Source organism: Squalius cephalus (genome assembly GCF_949319135.1).
Source record: "Squalius cephalus genome assembly, chromosome: 12".
NCBI lineage: Eukaryota > Metazoa > Chordata > Actinopteri > Cypriniformes > Leuciscidae > Squalius > Squalius cephalus.
In genome coordinates, this window is record NC_137133.1 from 1,888,686 (window position 1) to 1,901,130 (window position 12,445).

At 44.0% G+C, this 12,445-nt stretch overlaps 1 protein-coding gene across 34 annotated transcripts in view; it reads left to right on the plus strand.

Annotated features, from left to right (window-relative positions):
• The window catches only part of ptprk (protein tyrosine phosphatase receptor type K), a 195,083-nt gene that overhangs the window by 51,220 nt on the left and 131,418 nt on the right, over positions 1–12,445 (plus strand). For all 34 annotated transcript variants that reach the window (XM_079887444.1, XM_079887466.1, XM_079887455.1 and 31 more), the window contains one exon: positions 6,067–6,189. In XM_079887444.1, the coding sequence (XP_079743570.1) occupies positions 6,067–6,189 (123 nt within the window). The remainder of the gene's footprint in view (positions 1–6,066; positions 6,190–12,445) is intronic.

Sequence of the window (12,445 nt, forward strand, 5' to 3'; positions counted from 1 at the left end):
CTTCACTTCTTTGCTCGCTTTCATCACCTCGCTTTTATTCTTGTGCCCTGACTCGTTCACTAAGCTGACCAGCTAATAACTGACGGTTATTCAACATGGTGAAACACACCGAAACACACCTGTATCACAGCCCTGGTGTTACTGAAGGACAGTTGATGAACTCGATCTACTCCATCTGTGTTTTGATCATCGTTCTGAATCCCATCTGGACAAAGTCTTTGCCAAGATTTTCTCTGCTTTTTTCAAAATGTTTTTATTTTTATTTTATGAAACTTACCCACATTCAAAAGAATGGATGAAGCTAAAATAACATGGTTTACTTTTGATATATCAACTGTTTACATATTCAAACAACAAAATATTCTGGGAGCCATGAAACTTTTGTGAATATGATCAAAACTGCTGGCGCTGGATGGCAACTTTAAAAAACAAAACGCTTGCGGGGAAAGAGTTGAAATACTGTGCCTGAATATATACCCTATCATAGAGTGCTTCTCTGTCATCTGATCATCATTTGATGTGTGTACAGTAAATATCCTATAATAAACATAATATTAATATCAAAGTATGTAATATTGTTTTAAAACTATTTTTATTCAGTTTTGCATTTTACTTTTGTTTTAACAAACACAAAGCCCCCTGCTTTCGCATCACAGATGTAGTGATGCTTGTCAGCTGATAGAGACTCTAGAAGACTGACATATTGAAGAGAAAAAAACACACACACACACACACACACACACACACACACACACACTGACAGATCGTCCGCTGCTACTGACTCGCATATCTGTTCTGTGCTGTGACTGCACACAAACACACACACTCGCATACACTTACACTTACACTCACACACTCTGACACACACACACACACACACACACACATGTCTGGTTCACTATCTTTGTGGGGACTCTCCATAGACGTAATGGTTTTTATACCATACAAACTGTACATTCTATCCCCTTACACTGCCCCTGCCCCTAAACCTGCCCATCACACACACACACACACACACACACTGCCCCTGCCCCTAAACCTGCCCATCACAGGAAACATTCTGCATTTTTACTTTCTCAAAACAACTCATCCTGTGTGATTTATAAGCCTTTTGAAAAGTGGGGACCGCTGGCTGGTCCCCACAATGTAGGCGATCTCAGGTTTTACTATTCTTATGGGGACATTTGGTCCCCACAATGTAATATAAACAAGGGCACACACACACACACACACACACACACACACACAGTCTAGAAAGACTGTGAGAGTGAAAGTGATAATGGCAACAGGATGTGACACACTCTTGACAGGAACGCAATATGTTGAGTTATATGAGCATGTAGTAAATCACAGCCACATCTCAAACATACCAGACCACGTTCGTACAGTATGAATCACAGGTGATTCTGCTCTCTGCAGGTGTGTGTGTGTGTAAGGGGTTAACAGAGCTGCTGTTTGCTGAAGTGAGTCTCTGACTGTAGTTTCTCTGACTGAGAGGACTGAGCTCTCCGTGATCTCTGTAAATGAGTAACAGTGTCTGGCAATGCAAAGCACTGCGTTTCCATGGTACAGTGATGGTAGCAAATGCTACTATGGTACTTTGAAATAAACTACAGCATGAAATCACATATTGCATTCATATACCGGTAATAAGCTCCCTGTCACGGTTTGGGTTTTGTTTATTGTTCCTGGTTCTTGTCTGTCATGTGATCCCCTGTTCTAGTCATGTGATCTTGCCTTGTGTTCCCCTGTCTGTTGTCATTTTGTCATTGGTTGATTGTTTAAATGTTCACAGGTGTCCCTTGTCTCGTCATTAGTCCAGTATGTATTTAAGCCCTGTGTCTAGTTCAGTCTTTGAGTTCTTGATGTTGTTAAGTGGATGTTGGTTGTTCTGTTCCTGAGTCCTGTTCCCCATTCCTGTATTTGAGTTTGTAAGTCTGGAGTTTGTTTAATAAAGTGAGCTGCATTTGGATCCTGCTTCCTCCATGTTTCAACCGAATCATAACAGAAGAACTCACCACAAAATGGATCCAGCAGTGGTTAGCAACCAGGCCCTGAGGAAATTCCTTTCTTCATTGTTTCAGGATGGCCAGCCCATTGAGAGATATGCGAGGGACTTTTTGACTTGCTGTCATCTGGGATCATTAGATGACATCCAGCTCATGGAGCTGTTTTGGAGCGGGTTGGATGATGACATTGCTCAATTTATGCCGGAGGACTATACCGGCTGGACCCTGGAGGGATATGTCGACCTGGCCCTCTCCTTGAGCGGTTTGGCATTTACTGTGGGCTTGGCTAATGAAACACCCCTTGAGCTCACAGTACCCCCAGAGCCCTCACCGCTGGTCCCGTCCAGTCCAGAGTCTTCACAGCTTCACGTCTCATGTGCCCAGCCTGAGAATCTTCACGTCACGCCAACCATCAAGCCAGCCACTGGATTGGTCTATGGCCGTCAAGGACTGGTTTCCAGCGTGGCCGATTCCCCGCTGATGTCAGCACATGCTGCCACAAAGGCCATCGTTCCAGGGACTCGTCCCGCCGAGCCTTGGCTCCACGTCAGCCCTGCCGAGCCTGAGCTTCACGTCACGTCAGCCGATCCAGAGACTGAGCTTCACGTCGCTTCTGCTGATCCAGAGACTGTTCACGTCGCTTCTGCTGATCCAGAGACTGTTCACGTCGCTTCTGCTGATCCAGAGACTGTTCACGTCGCTTCTGCTGATCCAGAGACTGTTCACGTCGCTTCTGCTGATCCAGAGACTGTTCACGTCGCTTCTGCTGATCTAGAGACGGTTCACGTCGCTTCTGTTGATCTAGAGACGGTTCACGTCGCTTCTGCTGATCCAGAGACTGTTCACGTCGCTTCTGCTGATCCAGAGACAGTTCAAGTCGCTTCTGCTGATCTAGAGACGGTTCACGTCGCTTCTGCTGATCCAGAGCTTCACGCCAGTCCAGCCGAGCCTGCACTTCACGCCAGTCCAGCCGAGCCTGCACTTCACGCCAGTCCAGCCGAGCCTGCACTTCCCGCCAGTCCAGCCGAGCCTGCACTTCCCGCCAGTCCAGCCGAGCCTGCACTTCCCGCCAGTCCAGCCGAGCCTGCACTTCCCGCCAGCTCAGAGCCCTCTTCGCCGCTGGTCCTGCCCAGCTCAGAGCCCTCTTCGCCGCTGGTCCTGCCCAGCTCAGAGCCCTCTTCGCCGCTGGTCCTGCCCAGCTCAGAGCCCTCTTCGCCGCTGGTCCTGCCCAGCTCAGAGCCCTCTTCGCCGCTGGTCCTGCCCAGCTCAGAGCCCTCTTCGCCGCTGGTCCTGCCCAGCTCAGAGCCCTCTTCGCCGCTGGTCCTGCCCAGCTCAGAGCCCTCTTCGCCGCTGGTCCTGCCCAGCTCAGAGTCCTCTTCACCGCTGGTCCTGCCCAGCTCAGAGCCCTTTTCATCGCTGGTCCTGTCCAGTCCTGACCTGCCCTCGTCGCAGACCTCGTCCAGCCCTGACCTGCCTTCATCGCCTGTCTCATCCAGCCCTGACACGCCTTCGCCACCGGACTCCTCCTACCTGGCGTCTAAGTCCGTTAACCTCCCCAAGAAAATTTGGGGGGGGGGCAATAAGCCTTCACCGCCGTGGCCGCCCGAAGGGTCTTCTCCGCCGTGGCCGCCCGAAGGGTCTTCTCCGCCGTGGCCGCCCGAAGGGTCTTCTCCGCCGTGGCCGCCCGAAGGGTCTTCTCCGCCGTGGCCGCCCGAAGGGTCTTCTCCGCCGTGGCCGCCCGAAGGGATTTCTTCGCCGTGGCCACCCGAAGGGATTTCTTCACCGTGGCCGCCCGAGGGGTCTTCTCCGCCCTGGTCCTCTGCACATCCTGATCCGCCCTGGCCGTGGCCACCCTTAGGGTCTTCTCCGCCGTGGCCGCCTGAGGGGTCTTCTCCGCCCTGGTCCTCTGCACATCCTGATCCGCCCTGGCCACCCGCACACCCTGGTCTGCTCTGGTCCCCTGAACAGTCTGGTCCACCCACGCTTCATGGCCCAGGCCCGCCATTGCCATGTCCTGGATCTATTCCTCTGCACGGGCCTGGCCCTCCATCCCTCCCCCAAGACCGCCTCCGCTCCACCACCCTCCTGAACTTATGTTTTTGTTTTGATGGGCGTCGGGAGCCGCCCATAGAGGGGGGGCTATGTCACGGTTTGGGTTTTGTTTATTGTTCCTGGTTCTTGTCTGTCATGTGATCCCCTGTTCTAGTCATGTGATCTTGCCTTGTGTTCCCCTGTCTGTTGTCATTTTGTCATTGGTTGATTGTTTAAATGTTCACAGGTGTCCCTTGTCTCGTCATTAGTCCAGTATGTATTTAAGCCCTGTGTCTAGTTCAGTCTTTGAGTTCTTGATGTTGTTAAGTGGATGTTGGTTGTTCTGTTCCTGAGTCCTGTTCCCCATTCCTGTATTTGAGTTTGTAAGTCTGGAGTTTGTTTAATAAAGTGAGCTGCATTTGGATCCTGCTTCCTCCATGTTTCAACCGAATCATAACACTCCCTGTGTCATGTCAGGACTTTTGTTGTACTTGATATTTCTAGTGCCATATTTGTATTAGTTTGTAGTTTTCCCTGTTGATTGGTCTGATTGTTCCTGGTGTTTCCTGCTAGCTTGTTTTGTTTCAATGGTTAAATATTAATATTACTTTTTTTAATGGTTAAATATTTGTAGATGGTGTGTGCTCCAGGTTTACATCTGCATTTGCCTGAAATCTCTTCCGCTCCTGCATTGATTACAATACCCTTCATATGCATATTTCATAATCATGTTACATAATGCTTTTTATATGCTACTTCAATAAACATCTGTGGTCATAATGAAAATCTGGGATTCTAAAATTAATTAAAAAATTATGTCATGTTTGCAATACAAAAGTATTAACATAATTATGACAAAGCATAATGGGTTGAGTATCGTTTGAATTTGAACGATTCCGATTCTTATCGATTCCTAATTTCGATTCCAATAAGGTAAAAAAAAAAAAAAACTTAGATATCATTCACATTTAGTCTTATTGCAAAATATTTAATTGTAGCTGAATATCATGAACACAAATCAAGAGGCTAAAACACTTACACAAGGAGCGTTTGCCTGTGGTTTAAAAATACCATAGAAAAACAGCTAGCCTAACTAATATAAATGTCAAGCATTATTAAAGACAAGTAAACACAAAAAATTAGCAATCGCAACAAATAGATATAACTGAACAAAGATACGATTGAAATAAATATTTTTTTTAGGATTTTCAGGTATTCAAAATTTTTTAATAAAATGTAAAATAACACTGTGCTTTATACATAAAATATACATTACATAGTTACAAAAGTTATTTAGTCAAGAATGAGTGAATTTTCTCTTTCTTTTGTTGTTTGATTAGTGTTATTATAGAGACGGCCGCAGGAATATTAGTGTTATTATAGAGACGGCCGCAGGAATATTAGTGTTATTATAGAGACGGCCGCAGGAATATTAGTGTTATTATAGAGACGGCCGCAGGAATATTAGTGTTATTATAGAGACGGCCGCAGGAATATTAGGCTGCTGTCACTTTAAGAGTTTCGCGGATCCAATATTCTGTTACACGTGTGTGTGCAGCACTGAAAACAGAGCGAGTCGTCTCACGCTCGAATGGTTTAAAGTCATATTGAAATGCTCACAAAGGAATCGATAAGAGGAATCAAAATTATTTAATTTTATAACAAGTATTCGATTCCAGAATTGGAATCAATTTCCGATTCCCAACCCTAGTTCACATGGTAGATGTATGAGAAAATTTGTAAAACATGCTGTATATGTAGGTGGACTTAATATGTCACTTACTCTGTAGTTTATAATGAAAAAATAGATATATGTGCATTTTCAATAGTGGTCACAGACTTTTAGACCCCGTGTGTGTGTGTGTGTGTGTGTGTGTGTGTGTGTGTGTGTGTGTGTGTGTGTGTGTGTGTGTGTGTGTGTGTGTGTGTGTCCATCTCATCTACATGAAGTCCTCAACAGTGCTGTACTGATAAAGTTGTGCCTTTGTGTTTGAGTTGTTTCATATGTAATGTTTGTCTCTTGTAGGCGGCTGCAGCTTCGATGACGGCCCAGCTCAGTGTGACTACCAGCAGGATCCTTACGACGACTTCGACTGGACACACGTCAGCGCTCAGGAGGTGCCGTACCTGCCCTCTGACCTGCCCCAGGGTGAGTCTCATACACACACACACACACACACACACACACACACACACACACACACACACACACACACACACACACACACACACACCTCAACACAGGCCAGAGTGTCCTCGCTAACCTCATAGCTGGAGAATCTGAGGCAAGAGCACAGAGCGAAATACGAGAATGGAAATACAGGGTTTTATCTGGCCTTGTTTAAACAGTGAGTCAGATTTAGGAATGTTTTAATGGGCTGCTAACATTTGAACAAATTTGCAGCGCCGTCTTATCGTGTCAGGGTAAAAGCCATTACCGAAGTTGAGAGAAAATAGGCAGGTAACAGAACATTAATCTTCCTTCAACTGCTGTTCCCGCTCTCTGAACACTCTTCCGGATGGGATCTGAAAATACTTGCCATTTACATGACAAAACGTGCAAAGTGCCGAAGGCGGAAAAAAGACTTTGGTCAAAGGACTGTCATACGTGACACAATTAAGCCTTTTAAATGCGCTCAAAGAAGACGCGAATAAGAGGGGAGAGCGGAGCGTTGCGACCTTCACTTTTCACCTCTCCGACGCTTAATCACTCGTTTTCAGACAGGAGATTCTGCTCAGGGAAATTAAAGCATTTCACTCTCAGCTAAATTCCCTAATTAATAAGATATTAAGTTATTAATCAATGCAGGAGAACAGAGAAGGTCGTCAGCCCTCGCTTTCAGCCAGGTAGGGGTTCACTCGAAGAGGACCTAAAGGAGAACATTACAGCTTTTGTCAGGCTTTTATGATAATAGCTGGTGCATCTCGCTTTAGGCGTCTGGTTGACGAACGCATTTGAGAAAATGAGCAAAATGATAATTTGGTATTTTTTCATGCATTTATCGAGGTTTATTTATCACTGTATTTGCTTGTGCGTGTGTGTGTGTGTGTGTGTGTGAGTGTGCAGCTGGCCACAGTCAGGACTCTCCACCGACATGTCTCATCTAAAGTCGAGAAAGATGGGGCATTTATGTGATTACTTGATCTTGACATCAGGGAATCGACAGAAATGCATTTTCAGCAGAAAGATAGACTGGGAAACCGAGAAGGATAGAAAGGGAAAATACACAGAGAGATGAACCGAAAGAGAGATACATGTGGACAGAAAGATACGCTAGGAAGTCATGGAAAAGGAAAAGATAGAGAGATGGACAGAAAGAGAGAGAAATGTGGACAGAAAGATACACTAGGAAATCATGGAAAAGGAAAAGATAGAGAGATGGACAGAAAGAGAGAGAAATGTGGACAGAAAGATACACTAGGAAATCATGGAAAAGGAAAAGATAGAGAGATGGACAGAAAGAGAGAGAAATGTGGACAGAAAGATACACTAGGAAATCATGGAAAAGGAAAAGATAGAGAGATGGACAGAAAGAGAGAGAAATGTGGACAGAAAGATACACTAGGAAATCATGGAAAAGGAAAAGATAGAGAGATGGACAGAAAGAGAGAGAAATGTGGACAGAAAGATACACTAGGAAATCATGGAAAAGGAAAAGATAGAGAGATGGACAGAAAGAGAGAGAAATGTGGACAGAAAGATACACTAGGAAATCATGGAAAAGGAAAAGATAGAGAGATGGACAGAAAGAGAGAGAAATGTGGACAGAAAGATACACTAGGAAATCATGGAAAAGGAAAAGATAGAGAGATGGACAGAAAGAGAGAGAAATGTGGACAGAAAGATACACTAGGAAATCAGGGAAAAGGAAAAGATAGAGAGATGGACAGAAAGAGAGAGAAATGTGGACAGAAAGATAAACTAGGAAATCATGGAAAAGGAAAAGATAGAGAGATGGACAGAAAGAGAGAGAAATGTGGACAGAAAGATAAACTAGGAAATCATGGAAAAGGAAAAGATAGAGAAAGAAATGTGGACAGAAAAATGGACAGGGAAAGAGAATAGGACAGGAACAGAGAACAGAGAGGGAAAAGATAGAGAGATGGACAGAAAGAGACAGAAATGTGGACAAATTGGACAAGTGATCAAGACAAAAATATAGACAGAAGGATAGACAGGAGAAAGCAAGACGGATGGAAGGGAAAAGACAGATGGACAGAAAGAGACAGAAATGTGGACAGAAAGAGACAGAAATGTGGACAGAAAAGACAGAGGTGGATGGAAAGATGGATAGTTTTATCATTATAGTCCATTCCTGCGATCAGAACATGTTTTATAACGTGACGCAGACGTGTTTTCGTGATGCGTTTCCCCCATAATTCCCGGCTGTAAGTGACGGCTGACGGCTCAGTCCTCGAGGGAGTCGTTTGGACGCTGCAGTGAGTGACTCGCTGAAACAGGACGTGAACACAAACCCGGAGAGGATCCGCTGCTCCTACAGGGAGAGATGTTGAGCTATGCTGGATTAGCACAGACGCAGTAGATGCTAGTTCTGTTTTCCGTATCATTCTGCCTTGAGGGAAGCTCGCACTGATGGTGTTTTCAGTAGAAAGCGTCTGAAAGTTGCTCATTTTCGTACTGAAGGCAACAGCCGACAGAGACTGATAGACGTGAAGTTGCAGTGGAATACAGACACGGAAGCTCATGTGATCCCACTTTTGATTTGAGGGTTATGGGTTTGGGAAAAGGCCTAAAAATGCACCTTTAAAAAGTGAATGCACCTTTATGGTGGAATAAATGGTGGACAGTTTCTTTAATAACCTAAGCTTGGTACAGACGACCTTCCTGCTGTCATAACTGGCATAAACGTCGAGTGGAGCTCTTTATGAAACAGCTCAGATGTAAAATTGGGCCGTCTCAGCTGAGGGCACTGGGATCCGCCTCATGGATCGGCCTCGGGATGCTTATGCACAAACACTGATGGTCATGGCACTCGCTACGCACCTGTAAAACCTGATGAAGCCTTGCTCTCTCGCCTACACCTGAGGAGCGTTTGATGACTTTTTGGGAGCATGTAACGGCCCGGGACGGGTGTACTGCATTTCCCGTCTTCAAAGTACACTCACCCGCGGATGAGCGCGGACGGACGGGTTCGACACATGCACCACAACTGCTTTTTCCTCCTCTACCAGACGCCAGAGGGCAGCACTGAGTCCTGTCATTTACAGGACATTCACTCGGAAGGATAGAATAAGAAAAGCAGCGGATCCGCCACTGCATGCAAAGTTTAGATCAAGAACCAAAACACTGACGACGGAGAAGGATATGCTGGTTTATATCGCTCTGTCCACACTCTTCTTCGACTACTGCACAGAACATAACAACTGTGTGTACTGCCATCTAGTGGACTCTTCTGTCTCAACATTCACTTTGTGCATGTGCTGTTGAAGGCGCAAGAAACTGAGCTGCACTCGGACGGTGTGTGACGGCAGAAGTAGAGTTTGGGCTTAAAGGATTAGCTCACTTCATTTTTCATTTGCTGATAATTTACTCACGCCCACGTCATCCAAAATGTTCATGTCTTTCTTTCAATGCAGCTTCAAAGTCTCGACACGATCCCAGCTGAGGAATAAGAGTCTTATCTAGACAAACCATCGCCATTTTATAAGATAAAAAAAACACAAATGCTTTTTAACCACAAATGCTCGTCTTGCACTAGCTCTGCGATGCGACACACATTACGTAATCATGTTGAAAGGTCACGTGTGTTGAAAGGGAGCGTAGGGCGAAAAACCAACTTCAAAATCGTCCAACATCGTTGTTTTACCTTTTATTTATTTATTTTTGTAAATGGCGTTTGACTCAGTCTTTGCACGTTTGTTTTGTAAACACTAGGTCGGTGCTTCCGCCTACGTCACACGTGACTATGTGCAAGATGAGCATTTGTGGTTGAAAAGTATATAAATATTTGAAGAGTTCAGATGCAAAAGCCTCTAAGTGCCATCTGAAATTTTCTTCTCATTTTTATCAAGCTTGTATATTTAAGTTCAGTAATTTCACTTAAATGACGATTAATAGATCATTTTCATTGCCATTAAAGTGAAATTACTGAACTTAAATATACGAGCTTGATAAAAATGATCATTCTAGAAGAAAATTTCAGATGGCACTTAAAGGATTTTGCATCTGAAGTTTCATTTATTGTTTTTTATAAAATGGGCGATGGATTCTCTAGGTAAGACTCGTATTCCTCGGCTGGGATCGTGTAGAGACTTTGAAAAATCCCTGAATGTTTTCCTCAAAAACCTTAATTTCTTTTCAACTGAAGAAAGACATGAACATCTTGGATAATGTGGGTAAATTATGAGGAAATGATCTTTCTGAAGTGAACTAATCCTTTAACTGAAGGGCACAGAAAGCACTGCACCGCTGGAGTACCGCTGACATGCCGTTTCACACAGCACTCCCTCATCATCCGCCCTTCCCTGCTTTACTTCTGCGCATCCTACACACTGCCTCAACTCCAGATTTCTAGCAGTTCATTGGAGGCAGTATTTTGCCAAGTTACATGTTACTCATCTACACTGCTGTCAGACGGCTGCCTGGAGAAAGTGTGTGACTACACTGGAACTACTTCTAGATTGAAACTAATTTGTATGCATTGAGAAGAAACATCTCTGCTTTTTTGCTGCTGTTAATCTATGTAGATCTGCGACAGACAGACTTTGGCTTCTGCATCTCATCTCAATGCACTAAAAAAATGGTAACATCTAATTTAACTGGTTTTATTAAAATATTAACATCACAGAATCAACCTTAATAAATAGATTTTTACCAACACCATTTCAGAAATAGCTCTTTAAAGTTTCAGGTCTCATAGTATGAGCGTTGCATTTGTAAGATAGTGGGCAAAAAAAATCATATTCATAGACACTCCTACTTAACGTGCTGTATCGGCTAGTGCAATTTATTAAAAAAATATTACATCAGCACATCACTTTTCACTAAATACTGCACCCTAATTTACATAAGCGATAAACAGCTAGGGGTGTGACGGTTAGTATATAACCGTGAGACCGACGGTTATAGTTGAACATCGTCATTACAACTCTATAACCGCCAAAACCGTGTTATTAAAATATTTTTTACAAACATTTTTTTATCATAGAGAATGTTTAAATACTAATTAAAAACAATTGTTAACAGTCTGTGTTATTAATGGTCTACGTCGTTTCCAACTGTATTTGATTCTTTGCCAAGTAGCCTACCCCTTGACCGACCGCCAATCATTTGAGATAGAAATAAAAGCTATGATATAGTGATGTGCCATCATTATGAGATTTATTAAACAAATGAAAAACATTTGCAATAATAAACATTAGCAATGAACATTTGCAATCGGGAGACATGGTTTATACCACTTAATGAAGTTTTGTTTTGTAAATCGTCAGACATGATTTTTACCACTTCATTAAGTTTTGCTTTGTAGAAAGCGTTTCTTTAAAGCGAATTTCGTTTTGTACAAATTGTATCTTAATTTTAATAAATGTTTCATCAACCAATTGCATGTATTTAATAAATAAAAAGCAAATATAGGAGACAATATAATAACCGTGACATTGAGGCTCCGATGCGCCGCGTTCACTTGCACTGCATTGTGAAGTTGAACTAGAGCGCATCTCATCGTAAATGAATGAAACTCAGCGTAGGCCTATGCCTCATACATTAGCATTAAAGCTGCCGTCGGCAAGTCTGGCAGATTGAGTGGACTTAGCCAAAATTTTGAATGTTTACAACTCTCATGCCCCTCCCCCACTACCAACGAGCACCCGCCCATCGTCAGTGCGTGTGTACCTGATTTTCTGTGAACGCGTCCATCTCTTCAGCATCGATCAACACCATGGACTCGGAGGTAGGCCGGCCTGGCTAATCTATCCATAGATAGCAATAACCGAGGAATTGGAAGCTTGTTAGTAGATTTTCTCTCCGCCATCACGCTTCATACAATCTTCAGGCGAACTTCAAGCATGTCGTGTGCATGTGATATTGTAATGTGCGCGTCTGCGCGAGGGAGGGGGGATCTGTGGCGTGTGCACGAACTGTGATTGACAGTCAGATCTCACACCCCCCTGCGCTGATTGGACCCGATGAGACGGGAGCGGTGGATTTTTGCAAAACAAATAACACGCTCCAGGTGGAGTTAGAAGCTCGGGTTTTTTTCTAAAACCACCTTATTTATGTTGTTCTGTCGGATTATAGTGTCAATTTCACTGAATTTGATCAAAAAAATGTTGCCGACGGCAGCTTTAAATATCTTTGCTGCATCCTTTCTAGAACAGACAAGGGCTTTCTTGCGGCTCGCATTAGCAGAGCATTGCATCGTCCATAGACCGCAAAACAATCA